Source organism: Micropterus dolomieu, linkage group LG22 (assembly GCF_021292245.1).
Source record: "Micropterus dolomieu isolate WLL.071019.BEF.003 ecotype Adirondacks linkage group LG22, ASM2129224v1, whole genome shotgun sequence".
Classification (NCBI taxonomy): domain Eukaryota; kingdom Metazoa; phylum Chordata; class Actinopteri; order Centrarchiformes; family Centrarchidae; genus Micropterus; species Micropterus dolomieu.
In genome coordinates, this window is record NC_060171.1 from 15,443,942 (window position 1) to 15,467,206 (window position 23,265).

The 23,265-nt window shown below is 40.5% G+C and overlaps 1 protein-coding gene across 5 annotated transcripts in view; it reads right to left on the bottom strand.

Moving 5' to 3' along the window:
* Positions 1 to 302: 302 nt before the first annotated feature.
* Positions 303 to 23,265, bottom strand: part of skor1b (SKI family transcriptional corepressor 1b) — a 31,981-nt gene continuing 9,018 nt past the window's right edge. The window contains exons 1-8 of one of the 5 annotated variants that reach the window (XM_046036186.1): positions 7,596 to 8,117; positions 5,388 to 7,132; positions 4,949 to 5,042; positions 4,751 to 4,846; positions 4,545 to 4,604; positions 4,083 to 4,157; positions 1,701 to 1,775; positions 303 to 1,096 (exon numbers count right to left, since the gene is read on the bottom strand). In XM_046036186.1, the coding sequence (XP_045892142.1) occupies positions 1,002 to 1,096; positions 1,701 to 1,775; positions 4,083 to 4,157; positions 4,545 to 4,604; positions 4,751 to 4,846; positions 4,949 to 5,042; positions 5,388 to 7,115 (2,223 nt within the window). In that variant the 5' untranslated portion in view covers positions 7,116 to 7,132; positions 7,596 to 8,117 and the 3' untranslated portion in view covers positions 303 to 1,001. Of the gene's footprint in view, positions 1,100 to 1,700; positions 1,776 to 4,082; positions 4,158 to 4,544; positions 4,605 to 4,750; positions 4,847 to 4,948; positions 5,043 to 5,387; positions 7,139 to 7,595; positions 8,118 to 23,265 lie in introns of those variants that run through there. The other 4 variants (XM_046036183.1, XM_046036188.1, XM_046036184.1 and 1 more) reach the window with 4 other exon arrangements.

A 23,265-nucleotide genomic window follows, 5' to 3' on the forward strand; every position in this document is an offset into this window, starting at 1 on the left:
TCCAAACAATCAATCTATTAATCACACAATGAATTTAATCTTTAGTTGCATTTTTATTAGTATGGTGCAGCCCATGAAACTAGGCTAACTTAAGTTTTTACCCCTCATGGATATCTTCTTCTTCTTTTTGGCGCAAATCCAACGTAGAACATACAACACCAGCAATCCAACACACATAAAAGTGAAAGTTGCACTCACATAAATTCAAAGGCTGAACTAATTACTTGCTTCTCCGATAAATGGGTAAAATTAAAAAGTTAAATATAATTCATAAGAAGGGAATTGTGCATGAAGAATCCACATTTCATTTGATAAAATGATTTATTAATTAGAGATGAAAACAAATATTACATGAACTAATAGTCTACTCTTAATAGAATATGTCGCTACTTACAAGGTCGCCGGTGTACTAATTTAGCCTACTAACTTCTGTTTTTAAGTCTTCAAAAACAAATAGGCATGGTTTGACCGCTACAAATAATTATATTGTAGGCCTATTTCAATGCACAAGCTTTTTATGGTAATTCCCACCACTTGTTTAAAGTGCATAACATCCAAAGTAAGCTATTGGCCTGCAAAGAAGAAGAACACAGCAAAAGTCAACAAAGTAGTAGGCTAAGTCACAATACTGAGAGGATGAAGAGCAATGGATTGGCTAATCAAAGCTGCTATTACTGACAAGAAAAAAACCCAACGAAATAACAACCTATAGGCCTAGCTAACTATCACAACATACATACATTGTCATTGCACTTTGCCACAAATAATAAATATCATCAATGGTATCATTTCAGTAAAACAAATTACACCGTATGCAAGATGGTTACATAAATGCTGAGGTTGGAGATACACATTTTAAAATATTACAAGTAAATTACAACTTAGTCCTCTTCCAACGTGATTCCTCAGTGTCCCTAAAAGCTTTCCGTGATTTGACAGAAGCTGTCGATGTGTCCTTTGTTTCTCTGTCATATATAGCCTACATGTGTAGTAATCTGTTTTCAGGGTGGTAGCAGAGGAGATTTGAAGGAGCAGGATCCGGTGCAGTGGCGAGGAGTCAACATCTTGCACGAGAAATGATGTAAAGCGTCGTGAGCTTCTATGAAGAAGGAGATAAACAATCAATAGTGTACGTGCACGTGAGTGTTAATCGGTTTTATACGAAACGATATAGCCTGTACAATACGAATATTGCGCCTATATAGGCTGGACATAATCCTGGCAGCTATTCCACTTGACAATTAGGCCAGTTATAGACTTCTGCTGAATAGCATAAAGGATAACCCAGACATAAAAAGCATGCAAGATTTACACTGAACACTGATCAATTTAACCCCCTAACCCTGTGGAAAGAAATCTTATGTTTATTTGTAATTTAAAATTTCACAGTCCCATGCCTGTGTTTAATTTATATGAGGAAATTAATCAATTAATCACAAAAAATGGTGGGAATAATCAGGTCAAATTTGAAACTTGCAAGTGATTCACTGAATTTAACAGGCAACTCTGCAAATTAAAACCGTGAAGGATAGCCGCCAAACAACCCAGACAAAGGATCCTTGATCTGCTGTATGCACAGACGATTTGGAGCATCACCAGTCACTTAGGTAAAAATGTCAGTAAATCTGTAAACCCACGGTAGACAATGAAGGCATGTCGCAGCGCTGCTGTGTCTGCTCCCTTTGCTTTATTTGTCTCACCTCGGACGATGTGAAGCTGCTGCACCATCTCCTCCCTGTAGGAAAGTTCCCTTTTCATTTGATCATGAAAATTATCTGAGGAAAAAATGACAGATTGACATAGAAATGACATAGATTTGAGTCAGCGATGTGGCCACATTCAGTATCAATAAAAACTTAATTTCACAATTTAAAAAGCTTAATTTGCCAGGTCCCCCCCCACCCCCCCAAAAAAAATATTGATAATACTTTATTTTTAATAATTTAAATAAAATTTAATTCACAAGTTTGTTGCTCTGACATTTGTCATAAATATTCACTTGAGCATAAAAATAAACAGAGTGGATTAGGATATTGTTAACACTTAAATGCTTTAAACTGGTGCTGTCCAAAGATTCAACCAACCTCTAGAGGGCGCTGTTCTCAAGCTAAAGGTACAAATCAGGCAGCCTACCGACATCATGGACAAACCACAACTCCAAAGCTCTTAATTATAGCAAACACTATGTCATGCTATGGTGTGGAAATACCTACATTTATGTTTTATTTTGGACATTAGAAATTAGCGTTTGCATTTAAATACTTCAGTGTAAATTTATAGCCTATTTCTCATTGCTAGTTTTCAGAAAAATTGGATGAGTTTAAATTATAGTGTAAATGGAAATTTGTTTTTTTTTTTAAATCGCTTTTAATTGAAACTAAACTACCTACGAAAAATCTGAATATGCCCTTTGTCAGGACCTGTTCAGTATTTCAATTGTGTCTTGTTTGCAGACTAAGATTAGACTTAATAATTTACCATCCCATTTTATTGGCAATTGAGAGTGTCTCAAGTCAAATAAAAAATGTGTGATAAATGTAGAACAGAGGCATCTAATTCTACAGATAAACCAGTTGCTCTGTGTTGTCACAATATACTTTATGTTCATCAGACTCCTAATAGCAGTATCTAAATACAATAAATGCATTTTTATTGTAATTGTAAATTGTAAAAGTAATGTCCACCACACAGCTTTAAGTGAATTCAGCTTTAAGTAAGAGGCATCACTGGGAACTGATGGCAGGTGTCAAGTTAAAGAGTGTGTTAAATAATTTTGTCCTAATGTGCATTTATAGAGATCCCAATGATGTGCAGACTTTACATTGGTTTAATAGTTCTAAATTAATTTCTAAGATGTCCTACATTGACATATGTGACATTGCACAACAGGTCAATTTGAGATATTTTTTCTGGTAAAATTATTAGTATCTATTTGTATAACCACAGTACAGTAGATGTATGATGCTGATATACACCCATAACTGATGAAGATTGATCTGGATTATATGGTCTAGTAATGTAAAGATACATACTTTATAAATTACATACATGAGTCCTTGTTTTTCCCCCTTTTGGATATCTAAGACTTTGCACAATTAAATGAAATTTCACACATCTTTCAGATTTTTAGGATGTAGGCCTACTGTTGATTAGTTTTTCACTGAGTGCTGCTCTTACAGAACAGTTATGTCAAGCGCATCTATTCTCCATTTTAATATGAGATTCTCAAATAGCTTTCAAGCAAAACCGAGTGTGAAAAGAGTTGAGTGGGTGAGACGTTTTTAAACGATTTGGAGGCAAGGTGGAGGAGTTATTGTCAGTTAAAAATACAGCAGCAGTCAGAATGTGAGTGGTCTTTTGCTCTGCAGTTCAAATGATGCACTCCATAGAGCCAGCTGCTTCTTCTGGACATGGATACAGTTTAATATTAAGAATTTTGATTTTTACAGCACCAGTCTGGAGGTTATTGCTGAAAAACATTTTTCATTGTGTTGCCGTTCAGAACAGCTTAATATCAATTCTGATATTTAAATTTAGTAAAACTGACAATTTCCTCAGCTACTACATAGTTAAACATTTTGATATGTTTTAAACCTTTTTTAAAATTATATATTCCATATAAATTTAGTATATAAATTATATCACTATGTAAATATTTCTGTCAATTAAACGGAGCCCCAAAACATCTGCAATTCCACTTTTCTCCCTAGAGAACAATTTTCTAAAGATGCATGGGTGTTTTTGGAGAGGTTAAAATTGTAATCCTCTCAAATCTGTGTTAAAAGGGGTTTTCAAAACACCTCTTCCCAGGGAAGCGTGCCCCTGAACCACTTAGCATTTCTGGAAGAATGGTGTCCTTTAACAGATTTCTGCTCCACAGAGAAAGCACATGCATGCTGCTGTTGTAGGTGGACTTGGTCATGACATGGGAAGGGTCATGTTTTGGCCTGAATCACAACCACGAAAGAAGAGGAACACTTAACATGCACCAGAAAGACTTTTGAGCCTCTGTCTATGAAATCACTACTACAGTGCTAAAAGCCAAAACAGTGGCAGTAGCACTGCTGCAGAATTTAGCTTACCTTTCAAGTTTTGAAATTCACGTTCCAGCTTTTTCCTCAGCTCAACTTGCTCTAACAGCTGCTTCTGTAGTTCCTCTAAAAAAGCAGACAGAAATAGAGGATGTTTGAGAAGGAAAGGTACAGGCTTTTGTGTCAGCTTCCTTCTAGGACAGTTTTCTATTTTTAATGACAGTGATGATCATCATTTACACTGACAATTCAGTGCAGGTCTTCCTGGGCCAGCAGTATAAAAAGAAATTCGTCCCTTATGTGTTTTTGGAACATTTACCAAAGAGTCTGCTTCAAGGTAAAACCAGAAAAAAATAAAAGCAAATTGAATGAGACATTGTCTCATTTAGTTTAAATTCAGTAAGAAACAAAATGTGAATTGTTGTATGGTCTGATTGTATTAGTATTAGATATGTTTTTGAAGAGGCTTGTTATCTGTCAATCACTTTATCTAACAGTAAGACACCGTCTTACCTTTTGCCAGACTTTCTATGGCTCTTTGTGCTGGCAGAGCTCTGGCTGGGGCGTCCTCGCCTGAACACACACAAAATAAATGATATTCTTCTATCAGCAAAAAAAAGAAAGAAAAAAAAGTACACCCGTAGGCCTATCTCGTAAATCAGCGCTTATAACACACACACACCAAAAAAATCCTATTCGCTGACCTCGGTGTAACTTACCCTCTCTCTGGTTCTCCTCGCTGCTTTGTTCATTAAAAGATTTCGTTTCGATTTCCTCCACTGTGGAAGACGGCTCTTCTTTACTTGCACTCTCATCTTAAGAGAAAATAAATCAATGTAATTTTCACCCCACTTTCGATTTTATTTATTTATTTTTACAACTAAATGTTTTAACAAAAGCAGAAAAGAATGTCGAACCATTTGTAGTAAGTACTCCACTCTGGTAATTCGCAGGTCTGAACTGATACGGACTGCTCCTTTGTTGCAGCTCACCCCTCTCCGGTGTGTACACCTAAAGAAGAAAAAACCACCACTTCTTTGAGCTTATTCCGTAGAGAATTACAATAAATTAAAATAAAATCTTACATTAATAATTAAAAAATATACTCTAATTTGAAGTGTATATATTTTTATTTAAAGGATTTGTGTTTTCCCCTAAATATCGAGGACATGCTGTTTGTTGCTGCTGTTACATTGTTTAACATAAATGACAAATTCTCCCACAAGAACACAGAGATTTATCTGTTTAAAAATACACACAGGTCAAGGAAAGAAACCCAGTTGCAGAAACCTTTAGTGAAATATTACAGCTTGTAGGCTATTATTCGCCAGCGTTTCTCAGTTATAAGTCACTCACTTCTGTAAAAGACGCAGCTATGTGGGTCTCTGATAACTGCTTGTTCTGCAGTTCTCTTTCAGAGGACTGGGCCACGAGTAGGCTCATTTTCTGGGAGTCAACCAGACTGCTCTCCTGCATGCCCTTGGAGTCTGAATCGTTTGGTGAAACACTGTGAGGAGCCAAGTCGGGAGGAGTCCGGGGACACACCGAGGACAGAGGCCGGGAGTCCTCCTCCTCCTCCGGTGTTTTATTTGTCTCCACATCCACGTCCGGCTCGCCCTCACTGTCCACGCAGGGGGACATGGACCGGTAGCTTGAGCTCTCACTTAAAAAATCGGGCGATAAATAGCCGGTGCGACACCCGTTGTAAGCACCCCTGTTGCCGTACAGCTTGGCGATGCAGTCAGCGTCTTTAATAACGGGTCTGAACGCGGAGACGTAGCTGATTTTCCGGGGCACAAGGGTCATCCCCTCCAGCGGCCTCGCCTCGTCCCCAGACTTGTCGTCTTCGTTGCGCGTGGACTGAGTGCTGGAGCACCGGTCGTTTTCGACCATGCTGTCTTTTGACGTGTTGGTGCTCCGGTCGCTGTGCTCAGATATGTCCATGTCAGTCTGTCTAGGAGGACACAGCAGCTCTGGTGGGGGTTTGTGCTGAGTCTGGGGGTACGGAGGCATGGGCAGAGCGCCCGCCGCGGGCCAGAACATGGGGAAGGAGTGATAGGCGCTGTCCTTGGTACCAGGCCACAGGACACCCGGAAGGCCCGCTTTACTTTGCTCTCCCATCATACTGTCGTCTTTCTTCTGGCACAGGCCGAAGGCTGGGAACCCGTAAGGATGAGGAAAGAGCGGCGGTGGGATCTTTTGCAGCATCCCAAAGCCTTTACTGGGCACGGGGATGACTGGGTAGCTGCGCGTGCTCGTCATGCCGTCCCGGTTGTCCTCGCAGCCGATGATTTTTGCAGGTACTTCGGGTGACTCTCGGGGACGGTTGGTTCCTTGTGGTTTTAAAGGAGAGCTGGACCCTGAACCACAGCCTGGCAGCGTCCTCTTGCGACTGCCCCCGTTGAACATGGCCTTCACATCTTCCCATGCGTGTAATACATCTATCTGGCCGTTTTTATCGGTTAATTTGAGATGCCGCCTCCAAGAATTAAAATTAGCTGCATCTGGCTGCGTGTACTTGGACTCTGGCGTGCGATGCGAATGAAATATGAATTTATTCGGAGAAAAATACATGTTGCAATAGGAGCACTTGATGCACTTGGCCCTTGAGCTGTTGTATCTGGCCGGGATGAAGTTGCCTCGACTCCCCCAGGCACATTCGTGGGACACATCAAAAGAAAAATTTTCTGGAAGTTTAGGAGGCGAATGAGCTCCTAGGAATGACTTACAAAGTCTCTCTGCCTCGCGCTTAGTGATCATCCCGCAGCGCCTGGAGGAGATTGGCATTGCCCCGGCTCTCCGCAGGATCTCCAGCTGGACAGGAGTGCACTGGACGCAGGTGATTCCCAGCGCCACACGTCGGTTGTGTATCTCGTTATAGCTGTAATGTTTCAATAGGGTGTTAGATATCTGTGCAAGGCAAAGTCTCTCCTGGCCATCTATCACCAAAGAAACGATCGGTATTCCGTACAACACCGTCTCTCCGACCTGGTTGGGTTTCAGGTTCTTGGTGCCCGGGTAGGAAAGTTCTTGTTTGGAGCTTGGCGAGGAGCTGGAGTCTCGCCCCGCAGGTATGGAGTCCATCCTTGGAGGGCTGGAAGCTGCAGAGACGACGTTTGAAATTAATATGAGAGTTTCAAGTAGAGGTTTAAAATAAGCCATTTAGTTAATTTGATTTCGCAGCATGGCAGTTCAGTCTGCTAAACATAGAAACAGAGAGGACAGGCAATTACAGGCCTTCATTCTAATGAAAGTTGCACGGCCAACGCTTAGGAATAAAGGAAGGCCTTTAAAATAAGCAATATGTTGTGACATAAACTAAAGTTCATGTTCAAATGATATATTCATCTCACTTAAAACTTCACTTAAATTAATTTGTTTTTCCTGCAACTTCAGCTTTTTTTTTGTCCGCAGGTTTCAATTCTGAATAATTTCATGTTGGGATTTTAACATCAGTTTGGGCGTATTAACATTGTAATAGTTGGATTGAAGTCATTACACAAACACAGTCTACAACACAGACTGCATCATAGCCTACTGTCGAAAGCGGTTTCCAAAACTCACCTTTAATGAGCGCGCAGCTTCCCTCCGTCGTGAACGAGAAAGCTGTGAACAAGCGAAAGTCGGAGCGATTTACGAAGTCTAGTCTGTGTCGGAGTATGTGAGAATGTTTGCTTTAGGAGCGGGACGCAGTCGTCCGTGCAGCACCGCCTCCCTCGTGCTCACTGTCCTCCCCTCTCTCTCTCTGCTCCGCTGTCGGTGTGTGCTGATGGTTTGTGTTGAGCCAGCAGCAGCAGCAGTGTCCACATGGCAGGCAGACTGTAGTACAGCCCCCCTCTACGACACCGACAGCAATCAAGTGACGGCAAAACTTGTGGCAAAGGCACTCCCATTCACACAGGCAGTCTGCATTAACTATGGATTCATGACCAATGGAGCAGGTTCGGTTTGAGTGTTTGGTCATATATCTGCCTGCAAGTCTACATCTGGATAAAGTGTTGTCTAAAAAAGGGGGGGAATCAAAAACCTAAACATGTTGTTTAATGCAGCCTATAGGTCCGTGTTTTCTAAATCAAAAAAGAAAACATCCACATTAATATTTCATCACTCTGTGGCCTATTGCGCCGACCATAATGCATTTAATTAATTATTTTGCACTTCCCTGCGGGAAAAAAAGTCAGTGTTATTGACATTATGCACAGAGGAGGCTGCAGAGGGGTTTGGTGTTGCGCTAAAAACAGCAGGGACCCACCGACACATTGTTGTGTGCGCGCATTCGGGGCCCGCTGATGAATAGGACGTGAAGGCCTTCAACACGTGCTCGGTTCCCACGGATTCATTGCTTACATGCTTACAATGTACGCGTCGCCCACACGCGTTTTGACAATAAGCAGCTGCTCTAAAGGTCACTCTCTGTGATCAGCGCTTTTTTCTCCGAGCCGAAAGAAAGAAGATCAGACAGAGGATCGACGTGGACAGCCTTGCGCCGTAAGCGCCGGGCATTCAACTTTTCAAAGTTAAAAAAAAGCTTTGGGTTAATCATCTTCATCTGGCACACGCGCGGGGCCAAGCACTGATGTAATATTGATGAAGGTAACAGGACACGTTTCTGTTGGTCCTATCGACTTCGGTGGGACAGAGCTGTACAGCAATAACGACACTCTGTCCATAATTGTTCACTCATTTTAAGAGAGGAACAATTTGAATACAGACAAAAATATAGGCCTACATATATCCTACATATCGAGTAATATGGAAATGATAATAATTAAAACGTCTGGTCTCCTAAATTCAATTCAAAATGCTAATGAACAATATCAACAATAATAGTTACACATTTTTTTGTGTAGCCTATTTAAAAAATGAAAATGGAAAACCTTTTCACAAGACTTAAAAGTGTAATTTTCTTCTTTACTTGGGTCATTATTTTACAATCTTATTCTATTTGATTTTGGGATTAAACACATTTTATAACTGAGATTGATGTCAAAAACATGCTTACATAAAAATGAATTTTGCGTGAGACCAAAAGTTCTACAGTAAGTGAACAGAGGTTGTCCAACTTAAGGCATGTCCTAACTCCAAATTTAAATAAAGTAGCAATCTTCCATCTGCTCATCTATCCATCATTGAACAGGTATGGCCCATTAAACCTCATTGTCATCAACATAAACATCTTAATTAAAAGTCATTGTTGCTATCAGGTAAATTCAAAGCTTTACTGACAGCCTGAACAACTCCAAGTGGAATGAAATGACCTAAAATGTTTAGCTCTTCAAGAAACTGCAAATAAAACCAACACTGACTCAACAAAGATGTGTGAAAATGTGACATGTTCACAGGGTCACTATGAGAAGTGTTGTAATATGAATGTGTTTCAACCATTCCTAGGCAGGGAATGAGAAAAGTAACTGAAAAAGTCAGTAAGGTCATTATCAGGCTCATGCTTATTTTACCTTTTTGTGCAATAGAGAACGGCTCATTTAAAAGTGTGTCTGCATTAATCACAGTGCTGCATCAAAGTATGATAATCACCTGAACACTCTATTAAAATAAAAGTGCCAGCCCAGGGGAAATCTTACCTTACTCTTTAATTGTTTTGAGGCTTTGATAGGCTTTTTAATCTAAGATTAATTTATGCATTCTTAAATAACTCTACATATGATTAATAAGCTTGAAAATTAAAAGGAGACTGAAGCAATTATAACAAGTGGTTGGTCATCACCTCATTAGATGGTATTAGAAAGATGCAGTTTGTGAGTGTGTGTGTGTGTATGTGTGTGTGTGTGTGTGTGTGTGTGTGTGTGTGTTTGCCTGATTGGGAATCAGAAATGAACAGTGGAAGGGCAGAGCAAAATGTGGAAAGATAGTTTGATGACAAGAAAAAAACAGTGCTGCTGGGTAATTATTCTGGATCTCAATATACTCTCTCTGACTGGTTGAGTCACAGTCATTTATTAGAAACTTGATATCACGCATGACTCATTTCAACAGACTTATTGTCAGTTATAGCAGCACCGGTCCTAATCAAGATCAGCTTAAGATTGTTCAAATCATTCACCGTTGACCATAGTGTTGATCCTGAGTGGATTCTCAACTGGGAAGAAAACAAAAGAGAAAGATCAGCTGTTTGCGAGGTCACCGGAGAGATGCAGTGAAAACAGTGAGACTTGCTAAATGGTTGCTAATGTGTAAACAAGACATCACTCCTCTCCTGCTCTGATGTTTATTTGTCTCTTAAAAGCTCACCCCTGGGTCCTGACCCCCCACATCTTCCACCGCTAAACGGAACATTTCTTCTCGCAGGAGGTGGTGTGCAATATTTGTGTGTGTGTGTGTGTGTGTGTGTGTGTGGGGGGGGGGGGTTCATCACTGCATCAAATGAGCCTGAGCGCAGGGACCCTTTTGTCACAGACAGGGACTCATCTGCCAATGGTGAGCTGTGAGGTCCTAGGGGAAGGGAGGAACAAAGGTGCTAAAAGGCTGTGTGACAATGAGCATGCTCCGAGGAGCGCCTTCAAGTGTGGGACGCAGGCTGCACAGGACAAGCTGTGCCAATCACTCCGCAATTACTTTTTTGTGCAATTCACAGGCCTTGTGTGGGCATTCATGGAGAGATGCAAGGACACGAGCAGCAACAGCAAGGTCCATGTCTGTCTGCTTCTTATACAGAGCTGACCCTAAGCTCATCGTGGCACACATGTATAGTAAATCACTTGCACTTCTGTTGATTTGATTGTGGAAAACCTGACAAGAAAACCTCTTGCTTGAAATGACAAAGGTTTATTTGTCACATACACAAGTAATATGTGTAGAGAAATACAGTGTGGCATACTCCCAAAGTAGTGCTTAATGACTAATGTAAAAAATAAGAATTTGATTAAAAAAAAGATAGTCCTCATCCTGATGAGGAAAGCCTGTGTTGAAACATAATACAAAATTGTTGTGAAGTATTGCTTTTATTTGATATCTGGCATATCAAGCCATATTTACCACTAGCTAAATTGATATCACATCAATGATATTTTTCCAATGTCAAAATTTATAACAATGTAGTGTATAAATGTATAAAAATGTACATATTAAATAATCAAACTTGTGTTAAATGAAATAAACTCTGTTTCACACTGCGTTAGATCAAACAAAACTATTTGAATATGGCTAATATGATAACTCATTTTGTTAAGATTTTAAGTAAAGTTTTGTGAACAACTGTTAAGTAATTTTGTTTTTCTTACAATTTGCTTGTAATTATACATTAGGACAATAGTTTTGTAAAAATAAATCAAAAGTCATATGATGATTTTGACTTATTATTTCAGGCTACCAACAAACTAAGTAAGCCCAAATACACAGGCCTCACTGATGCTAATTCATAATGACAACTCTTATGCTTAACTATCATCACCAACTGTGTTTAGAGAGTATTTAGAGAGTTTAAGTTTTGTGGATCAATAATGTATGCTACAGTGTAATGAAGAAAGATGCAGGAATTTGTCTACATCCAACCCCGAGCAGTTTCAATGGTGTAATGAGGAGTCAAGTGAGAATAGGAATTATCGTAATGATAACAAAGGTCTATGCACCATAGCTTGGGGCTATATTGTAGGACATTACCATAAAGATGTGATGTGTTTGTATTGCTGGCTTTTTGTGAGGGAACAGGCCAAAGAGATAATAACTATTAGTAGATGACAGTGCTTTGTGGGATTCCAGCTGTGGAGCCCAAATTTCCATACAGATAGAATGGCTCTGGGTGGATGAAATGCGAATGTGGGGGAATGGCTGGGTGACTTAGTGGACTCATCTGTGCACACACACATACATACAAACACACACACACCCGCACACACCATAGTCTGCAAGTGGCAAATCTCAGTGTTGGACTCGGTCTTGGTGTCCCTAGCCAGACTTTGGGGTGAGGTGAGAGCCTCGGGTTTGAACACTCTGCGGTTCTCTGCGGAGGAACTGTCCAGAGTACTGAAACAGCCCACTGTTGCTCTGGTGACAGATTTCAAAGTCAGGAAGTGCAAATAGCTAGGCCTCTCTTTCCATGTATGTGTCTGTGTGGACAGAAGACCAGAGATTTCCATCAAGATCACATGCAGGTGAGAGGGTGTGCAAAATACTTGTCAGCACCAGGGACTGGGGGAAAACCTTCCCTAGCAAACAAATAAAAGCCCCCCTCCAAAAACTGTACTTTCAAGGTTACAAACTTTCAAACACATCCCAGAAATACAGGCATATCCAACATGTTTGGGCGTAAATATATATAGTTTGAACTGGAAATCTGGCATTTTGGGAAATAGGCTTATCTGCCTTCTTGCAGAGAATGAGATGAGGAGATTGATATGCCTCTCATGTCTACATGGTAAATATGATGCTACAGCCAGCAGCCTGCTAACTTAGCTTAGCATTAAGACTGGAAACAGGAGACTCTTGACAGACCACTACAACCTGCAAGGCAAGTTTTTTTATGTGTTTGTTCACTAATTAACTTCTACAAGTAGGCTAAGCTAGCAAAGCAACCACATAGAAGCCTACCTTTAGCTTTAGTGGTCCATCGAGAGTCTCCCAACGGGAAGCAGGAAATTTAGCTGTCCACAGCTAAAATAATATGTCTACCAGCACCTTGTTTGTTCCATACAAAAACCAAAGTGTAAAAATGACACATTGTGGTTTTACGCGGAAAAAGTCACTCCAGCAAGTCACTGCGCCCGGTTAATAATGAGCTGCAGATAACTCCCCACCCACCCACCCAAATAACTTCATATTTAAAGGACAGACATGGGAATGGTATCGCTCTTCTAAGCTAACTCTCAGCAAGAAAAAGAAAGAGTATTTCCCAAAATGTCAAATGATTCCTTTAAGGTTTGGAACTGGAACTAGTAATTAATTCAACTGGTGTTCCCTCTATGTGAACTTGAACAGCAGCTTGTGTGAGTATGTCATTATGACCCAGAAAGGACACGTAGATGTGAGGATGAGGATTCAGGGCTGAGTGAAACAGAAAAAGTGTGAGATTGGAAGGTAACCGTGATAAATTATCTATGGGAGGAGGTTTGGTTAATAATAGCAGTAGATGTGGTAGAGGAGAATTAAAGTCTGCCGTCTCCTAAGTTGCAGTCAATCCACTAGTGTAAATAAGTCCACAAACATCTGTAAACAATGGTGCACATGTTTGCTTTCAAACAAACACATCTGTTCAAATAAGGGCCCCGGAGATCGAACAGCTAAGAGGGCCGGGATCCTGGGACTGAGCAGCATTTTTGGTTGACTTCCAGACATGCTGTGTGCGTTTATGTAAGGGTGAGGGCTAACAGAGAGGAGACAAAGATAGTGAGAGCAGAGAGCGTAAGGACACCAATCACCCTGTAATTATCCCCCTGGTGTGTGAACTGCCCAACTCTCCGTCCTTGATAGATTCACCTGACCCAATAACACAACACACAGCCACAATGGACTGGAGGCAGGATAAAGACAACACCATAGATCAGCCAGGGATCGGCAATGAGACAAAGACCTAACATCTGGGAGTTGCGGTGAAATTAAAGAACCGAAAGACTGAACCAATCCTGTTACAGCTTTCCATTAATAGCCTGGGAGCTGCTTCAGAAACGGCACAAGTGAGGTAATGCAGGATTCAATTTCATCTGATATTAAAGAAACACCCCTTGGCATCTCTCTCCCTCTCTCATACTCTATCCCTCTGCTGCTCACATCACTCTGTTACCTCAGAGTGATGTATTAAGCCATTTAAATTAACAATGGAATGACTTATTCTAATACACCCATCCTGAGGAAAGCCTGGGATGCTTGGTCAAATGGGACATCAACACCACCTCTAAACCTCAGGCTGGGCAGCGATGCATGTCGCTCCTTCCAGATAGGCCAAACAATCTGGCCAGCACTCAGTCCAAAAGGCAGACATTTATATGGTCATTATGATGTGGAGCGGGTGAATAACACCACTGAGCCTGTCATTACTGGCCCCAAAAACTACATCTCCCAAAGACGAGTAAATACATTTTGTTTCTTTGGAGGAATTGAGAGAAAAAGAATCAGTAAATACACCAAAGTCCTATAAAGAAAATTACTTTTTTTGGAGTTTGAGGCAGCGAAGCAGACGCTGCAGTCTTTATGAACTATAGCAGCAGCTTGTAAAATCTCACATTACTTCCTCTCATCTGGACTTTGTCTGATACAGACTTCTAAATCATTCATACTAAGGCCTTGGTCAGCTGAATACAAATGAGGATACAGTGGGTGCTCCGTCTGTCCCTGAGGGGGTGTACAGAAATAGATCTGAGAAAAGCACAGTTTGATTGATGTCGCTACACTCTGAATAATGATCGGTTCAGAGGTCAAACTACTTCAGTGGCATGTATTATATCATTAATTACAGACATCAATAAACAATAGGACACTGTCCATATGTTTTAAGTGTGCTTATGCCTTCTCTTATCCCTGCCGGATAATTTCACTAGTAACTGTCACCTTAAAAATACAAGAAAAAAAAAAAGACACTCATCAGCTATTGATCGCATTCTCAGAATATCACAGTGGAAAAATGCGGCGTAGTAATTACACGTGATGAGAGAAGCACATTTCGATCTCACAGTTACATATGCAATTAAAATATTATTCATTACCTCTTAAATAAAAGCCTGGATCTGAAATCCCATTAAATTTGGGATAATTGTGTGTGTTTAATTATAAGCTGAGGCAGGAAGGAAGGAAGGAAGGAAGTTTCGGAGAAAGTAACAGAATGTGCTGTGACCTACATAGCGGAGGAGACATTTTGTTTCAAAAGTGACCTTGCTGTGAAACCTCAGCTCAGAATAGCTCAGAATGCTTTCCATGGACTCTCAGTGCAAAGACCTATCACTTCAGATTTTGGTTAAACAGAGCTCTAAGCAGGGAACAGGGCCATCAAAATCCTCACATTCTTGGCTGATTAAAAGTGTATAATCTTAGTCAGAAAATGTCACTGCAATACTGTGATATAGGTAGACTGGTTGCAACGACAGTGCCAGTTTTTTAAACTGATGTGCTGTTAAAAAATGCTGCTGGATTGTGCGTTGAAACTACAGATACTGGCGGAATACTGTACTTAAGTACAATTAAGGGATAATTGTACTTACCTGAGTACTTCCATCTTATGCTACTTCTACTTTAATTCACCTTATTCATGATTGAGAATATGTTTTACGCCACTACATTTATCTGACAGCTATAGCTACAAGTTACTTTGCAGATGAGAAGTCTGGTACCACGCTCATATTTGTCCATTAAATATGAACCTATAGCCAGCAGCAAGATAGCTTAGCTTAGCATAAACACAGAAAACAGCCTGACTCTCTCCAAAGGCAGGAGCCAGACTGCCAAGAAACACTACAGTGCAAAACAAACTGTAAAACTGCACCATGTAATTTTTATACTTCAACATTAAACAAACATGATAAAACAAGCTAATGAGCGAACTTCAGAGGTGCTGCTTGTTTGATTTTGTTTTCTTCAGACAGAGGCAGGCTAGCTGTTTCCCCTTGTTTCCAGTTGTTATGCTAAGCTAAACTAAAAGCTAACCAACAGCTGGTTTCAGCTTCAAATTTACTATACAGACATGAAAGGGATATCGTTCTTCTCATCAAGTGTGTTACCCTAAATGTCAGATTATTCCTTAAAGAAACATATGATCAGTTTAAAAAATATGATGCATTGTTACAGTTCAAACTACCTAAAGTTTATAACATAGCTAAAATTATTTCCAATTACATTTTACATCCTTACATTTTAAATGCAGGATTTTTATTTGTAATGGAGTATTTTTCAATTGTTGCATTGCTACATTTACTTAAAGCTGGAGTGGGGGACTCAAACAAGTTCACATAATGCTTATGTGGAGTATGGCAGAGCCCAAGCGTCCAAGAAAAGTTTCTGATGCTCCAGCTAAAAAGAAACTCAATGTTCAAAGGAAGGATTACGTTCCAAAAAAGAAAGCAATCGACTGTGAGGACAAACATGGACAAGCACTACTGTAGCTTTTCCTTGTGGGAGAGCGCTGAAAGAAGAGAAGGACATGTGGGTATTTGAAAAATATTTGGGAGTAGGCTTTGTAGCTATTACATTTACTCTACTGAAATAATGCATTATTGTATATTTTTGTAACCATTTCTGAATACCAGCCTGGGACTTTCTGAGGCTATGAGTGTTATATAATGTTAGCGAGCTAGCTAGCGTATTGAATGGTTTTTTAAAAACTATTTTGAGAAACCTAACCCTAACCCCCCTGCCTGACAGGACACCGGGTCTCTCACTGGTGAATACATAATTACAACTCCTTTTAGATACAGCTACGACAAAAGTAGGATCAACCACCATGAAAGCAGGGGGTAACCTAAAGCCACCCCCTCTGACATCGGTGGCAATGAATCTCAAAGGTAGACCTTTCTTTGGTGCAAGCTAATACGTCCCAAGCACCAGTCCACAGTGTTTGTGTAATCACTTTCACTGCCAGAAGGGGGAGACAAAAGTTTCACACTGCAGGTGTAAGTAACAGATTTGAATACTTCCTCCACCACTGCATATTTTTAGATTTTTGTCCACAGATTCGCTGCGGCCTATGTATAACTTCATGAGTATCCTGTCTGCTGCCGCGACCCAACATCCCCTGCTGGCTCCCTCAGAGCAACTTGGCTCGGGCCGGTGGCTTCAACCTGCAGGCAGCCATAGGACAGCCCAAGCGGAGCTGTCTGCCACTCCTGTGCTTCATTAGGAAACAAAATATAAGGTTTCCACTCCATTAGGAATGACTTTAGGAGTGAAAGCACATAAGACGCCGACTCACCTCATCAACAATGCATTGCAATAACGGCTGAGGATGAATGAGAGTGAGCAGAGAGGGGAGAGAGAAAACAGCATTAGGCTGTATACAATGTCTTTACAGCAGAGTGGAAAGGAAAAAAAATCATTAATGCAATAAAATGTGGTCAGATTAATCAAACGCCTCAAACTCTTATGAAAATATTACAGGAAGAGAATTTCTATTACATCTAATGGTATCTAATCTAATACTGGCAGTTAAAGGCTTGGGCATCTATTTATTGTGAAACACAATTTAGGAAGTTTAAAGGGAAGCAGTGAAGCATGCATGCAACATAGCCGTCAGGAACATAGGCAGAGCTTTTTTGCTGCTATTTTCTTTCCCCAACACATAAAAGCTTACCATTAAAGACTCTTGGTTGTTCTGAGTTTGGGGGAAAGAATACACAGAGAAGAAAGGCAATATGTAATTAGCGTGTCATAATCAAAATGACCCACTCGGACACTTTATGATCAGCAAGACAAAATTACTGCACCACTGGTGGCAATCTGTGGGCATGTGTTAACACCATTAACATAATGAAAATACACAAATGTTAATAGCCTGCCTCTTCATACGGACGAGGAGCTGAAGCACAATGTTAATTTCACAGTGCATTTTCACTAACCTGCAGGTTGTGGCGAAACGGCGGGCTGATAAAACATACAATCTTTTTGTAAATGGCTTGAAAGAAGAAAAAAAAGTCTCCTTGTCTCTTAAAACAATCTGTGAAAAGTATCATTCCCCTGCCGTATATCTCCAGTGAGAGACTCCATGGAAGATCTCATTTTCAATTAAAATCTCATTTGCTTAGAAGTTGAAATGAAAATATGTTGTGAATTAGCACATGAATTTACATACTGGGATGGCTGCCATTGTGCACTGAGAGTAATTTACCTTAAAGATTGATTTAAAAAAAAAAAAAAAAGATCTCGATGATGGCGTGAGAGCAATGATGCATAAGTGAGATCTGAGAAAACATTTACCAACATCCAGCAGCAATGAAAAACTGGATTGTAAGATGTAACTAGTGAGGAAAAGCCAATTCTGTCTGTACTTGTGCACAGTTAAATAGCTTCTCTTCAGAGAGGAAAAGTGTTTCTATAAAGTTATAAATATAACAAGAAAAAAATTACTTTACAAACTTTTGAAACCTTCACAAATTTGGTGGTACTGGTGTATTGGTGTACTGCTAATGGCTGTATCAAAATGGAACACTTGAAAGTGGAAAGGACATGTTAAAAGTTCTTGTACTTAATTATGTATTTAATTCTGTCATCACTAGGAGGGGGGCAGCATTGAAAAATTATTTTTAAAGATACCCACTTGAAACTAGGTACACTTGATGGTCTTACACCCAGCGATCACGGGCTTCAATCAGCTATCCGCTCGGCCTCGGATTGTCCACAGTAAATTACTTGCTCATTTCGCAAGGCCTTCTCTGACAAAGCATTAAAGCTGTTATTGATTCATTCTTTCAATTAAATAAAGCTTTGCTCTCTCCACTCCTTGTAAATACCTAGAGACCCCCTATCCAACACAATATCCATTCTTCTTACACTGGTAACATTATCAGTCTGCACGCAAAATTAATTCCCCCACTATTGCTGAAATAACTATAATTGCAAACTACACAGAGAGAGAAATTGGAAAGGGGTTTTAATATACATTTCCAGGTGTATTCTCCATTTGTTCAAGTCAATAACATTTTTCATTAACATTTGTAATAAAAAAAGCAGGTTCTGTCCCCTGCTCATTTCCTTTTTAATTCAGAGATGAATTCACGGCACACTTTCCAAACTGCTATGTGCTACACTTTTCCATTTAATTTGGTTTAAGACATCCAAATGAGATTAATGTTGGTTATCAACTATAAAACATTTTAATTTACATATTTATCAGCTGAATGAACCATGACTCACAATAGGTAAGATGTGTTAACATGATTGCATGTTGATGCAACACTTTAATATAATAGAAAATCAATATGTGGATGAATATGGATAGCAACTGTGCAGTTCTTGTTATTTTAGCTATTTAGTTATTTCTTTGATAGACTAGGTATTTGTAGGGATGCCTTGAAAATTCCATTTGCTACATAAAAAGCAGCACACTGTTATGTGAACAGTTATATACTTTTGAGGAGGAATGAAGAAAAGCAGGGAGACATCAGTGTGCAAGGACATTCAGGTGTCTTCACCAATGGGCCAAGAAGAAAGGCAGAGAAGAAGAGAGAGCACCCCCCCACTCTGTCTCCTCGCCTTCATTGTTATCCCACTGACAATCCTGCAGGTGGGCAGAAATCGGTGTGGCTTGGCCTCAGCTGTACTGAGGTCAGCTCTCTGCTCGTCTGTGCTGGAATTATGGGCTAGCCTTTTGCCCGCGGCGTGCGGATTTAGCCGTGACCCTGAACATGGCCTCCCCCAGAGGTTGACAAATTTTATCAGCACATTTTCTCAACTTTTCTCAGGAAACCAACCCAACTCACGAACCTCACAGCCAATCCAGACCCACAAGTCACTTCCCCTAACCTCATATCTCATCTCAGACATAATGGGAAAATCAGACCTCTGAGAACAGGAAGCTTTTAAGATTCATGGAAAATAAGGGCATGTGTGGGAATGAAAATGGGCAGTGAGTGCTCAGTCTTTTATTGCAGAAAATTTGTATAAAATAATCTAAGAATGATCAGCTTGTAGTTATCAAATTATGCCCAGTTACACTATAGAACTTTCTAAAATAATTCATACAGTAGTAATAAATAATGTAAAGTCAAATTACCACTGATGCCTATTAGGAGATCTTTAATTAGTTTTGACCTTTGTTAAAAACTTTGTAACTTTGTTTTGAAAAATAGTCAAATAAACTTGACCTAAGAGCTACGACGTTTTCTTATTTCACAATTATAAATCCCAGTAACTTAAAACATAATAATATCTTAAATTGTGCAATAGATAATGGTTCCAAAAAGGATCAGAACACAAATAAATATAATTTGTCTAAATAATGCACAGAATAAGTTTGCTGAACACATAAGGTGATTGAGGTGAATCGAAAACTACAGTTATACGACAAATCTCTCAGTTATGGATGTAAATCTAGTCTGTAGAATAACAATCATGACAAATATCTTATCTCGCAGTATTTGCTCCTCTCCTCTCTCCAAAACATTCAAAAGCACAAAGTCGTACCCCAAGACAAGGAAGAAGAAAAAAAAAAGAGCTAACACACGAGACATAATAAATGAGAAAGCTCTTTGCTAGCGGCTGCATGCACATTAGACCACATCTTCAAGATTTTCAGAGCTAACCATAGAGCAAAACTCCATTACCTCCTGACACAGAATGCAAATGAATCACAACATGGGGTGGGATGGAATTAAAGACCCTTCTCTAATCAATGACAAGCCAGGATGAAACCCTCTCTTCCATGGCTCTGCCATAGGCAAACTTCAAGCCCCCTGAAAACACACACACACACACACTCACACACACACACACACACACACACACACACTCACTCAAAGGCAGACTGACAGACACACATGCACATTTGGCACAATCTCTCTGGCTATTTTCCAGCTTGACTTTTCCACACTGGTAGCGAGGACGTGAGCTTTTTCCATGAAGGGAGTCTGCTCTAAATCTGCCACAGCCTTTATATTTCGCTGTATTTCAGAAATAGCATCTGATTTTGTCCGGACTCAGGCTGTGAGGTGAAGGGAATAGCTGTTTCTGTTCTGTTGTGTTCTGTTCTGCTCAGACAGATGCACAGGCCTGCGTAAATGACAGCCTGAGCCCGAGGATGTCTGCTGGCTGCCGCGCGGCCTGCTACAGCCTGCAGGTGAAGTGTCTGTGGCGCCATATGGAGCAGGGAAAATTAACAACGAGAGGAAATTCTCCAGAACAGCGGGAGGCCTTGCTAGTCTCTCCTCCAAACAAAATTTAAAGACGTAGAGAAACAAGAGAGGGGGAGTGATAAAATTAATGGGGTTCAACATTTTAACACAACACCGACGGCAATGTTTGCACAGAAAAACAAGAATTCCCTTTACAGTTTAGTCACATTGCACTACTGCATTATAAATCAGTGCCTGGCTTAAGTAGTTTGACCTCTTCTATAAATGTACATTAACCCTGCTGGTGCTCCCTCCCAGGTTCTAGCCTGCTCCACAAGCCTAGCACAGTGGCTGTTAGTGCAGGTGAGCTGCCTCTGTCCCTAGCGGCTCCTTATACTTGCTGCCATCATAGCGGAGGCACCCCCCGTGGAGCCTCTCTTGGTTTGGGTCATTGATTACAAAGAGCCTCCTGGTTTTGTCTGACAGATGTGAATCCATGCTATTTAATTTGGAGAGTTACCCTCAAAGGGACCACCATTAGCTATCCAATCTGACCACAAATAGTGTTCCATTAAGCAAAGAGTTTGAGAAGCTCTGGTGGTGCGTCTCCTGACAGCATGGAGGAAGCCTTGGCATATTACTCTGAATGTTAAATGCTTGGTTGTTTAAACAAAAGGGAGATCTTACTTTAAAGAACGTCTTTGTTGTAGAGATACATAAAGAGTCCCCTCAGCGGGATTCTTCAGGCATATTAGAGCTGAAACTGTCCTTGTTTAGTGTCTAAAGAGGGTGGGGTTGGTAGTTAAAATGTTAATAAGTGCAATTCAGTTTTAATTTAACAGCCCTCTGCATTCCTAATTACTTCACTAGCTGTGAATAAATGAGGAACAGAGCTCATCTCTTGCCCTCTGCTTTCAACACAAAACACACTCTTACCATTTCCGATATGGAGCTAAAGAGGGCTGTGAGGAAAGTGATCTCAACTCATAGTCTCTTCATGAACAAAGCAGCATGGCTCAGTTGACGATTTCAGCTATTATTTTCCCAGTAGGCAGGATCCCTAGAATCTTTGTGAGAGCTTTTACAGATTTTGTTGATGAAGTAAGGTGGCAAGTGTGAAAAAGTGTGAGAAAGCAAAACAGACTAGATTCAAAGAGGAAGAGACCATAAAATCTGATGATCATGAAATGTCTGTTTTTTTTAAACATTCAACCATGGAAGCACGCATCCCTGTGCAGCCATGGAATAGAACTGTGCATAAATTACTTTATGTAATCATACAATGTAGATTAGCATGATAATGGTGGGTGTTAATAGATGCCAGGAAGCAGGGAGTGACAGCACTTTGAAATGAGACATGCTTGGGGCAGTGGGCTCACACACTCATGCATTGGGGAATAGATAGTGAGGCTCTCGTGCCATTACGACAAATGTGAGTGACGGGGAAGAAAGTCACATCTAGCCAGCTGCCTGAAGGCTGCTACAGTATTTCCACAAGTCTATAGGCTCCTGGCCTCTTGGGGAGCTCTATTAATTGTGAGCAAAATGGTCCACCATTAGATCTAATGCTTTTAGAGACCAGAGGACATCCAAGTCCTAGACCAAATACATTGTCAGTGGATATTTCCACTGAATATTGTTTCAGTCTAGAGTTAGGCATTAGAAAGAGGGAGGGAAGAGGATATGATCAAAACACATCTTGCAAAGCCATCAGTGAGATATAAGTGAGCAGATCAGGTGGACTACAGGTCTAATCTCCTTCTAGAAAGCCAAGACAAAGAGCAACCCGCATGATGACAAGGCTTTGAAGACGGCCCTGCAGTCGCTCAAAGACCCTTCATTCCTAACAACACTGTAGTCATTAGTTAATCAGACTAAATGTAGCCCCCTACAGAGACAAAAGAGGGTGTAACAAGACGACTGGGATAAACCTAAGAATGGGTCAAGGGCACTTATTTAAAAAGCCTCCTTGAACACAGTTGGCAGGTTCAACAAAAATAAAAAGACCCACTTCCTTTCATCCCCCAAAGCCCCGGCAGATCACAAAGCCCGGTCGGGGTGCAAGGTGGAAGCATAAGGACCTATAGATTTACAGACCAAGCGGGTGTGACCACTCCTGTGGATTAATCCAAATCAGAATGGCTTTAAGACAACAGCAATTTGATCAACTCTGATCCGGCTTATCCACAGATTTGTAGTCATGCATAGCGAGCGAGAGCGGAACTAAATTCTTCACTGTGGAGTCTTAATGCAACTTGAGGATGTGACAATACATTGTGTCCTTCTAAAGCTTAATAGGTTGACCACAATTGACCACAGCAGCTGCCAAAATAAGGGTCACATACTACTGAACACTACACAGAGCCTTGATATACAGAATCAATATTGTTCATCATGTTTCTTATACAAGTCCAACTGAACTGCCATTTCCGTTACTGACTTCTATCACATACGTTCTCAAACACATGCACTCTCCTGGTTAGGATAATGGTCACAGCCTCCTGAGTCCAGCAGTATAGAAAAAGGGGCTCCTG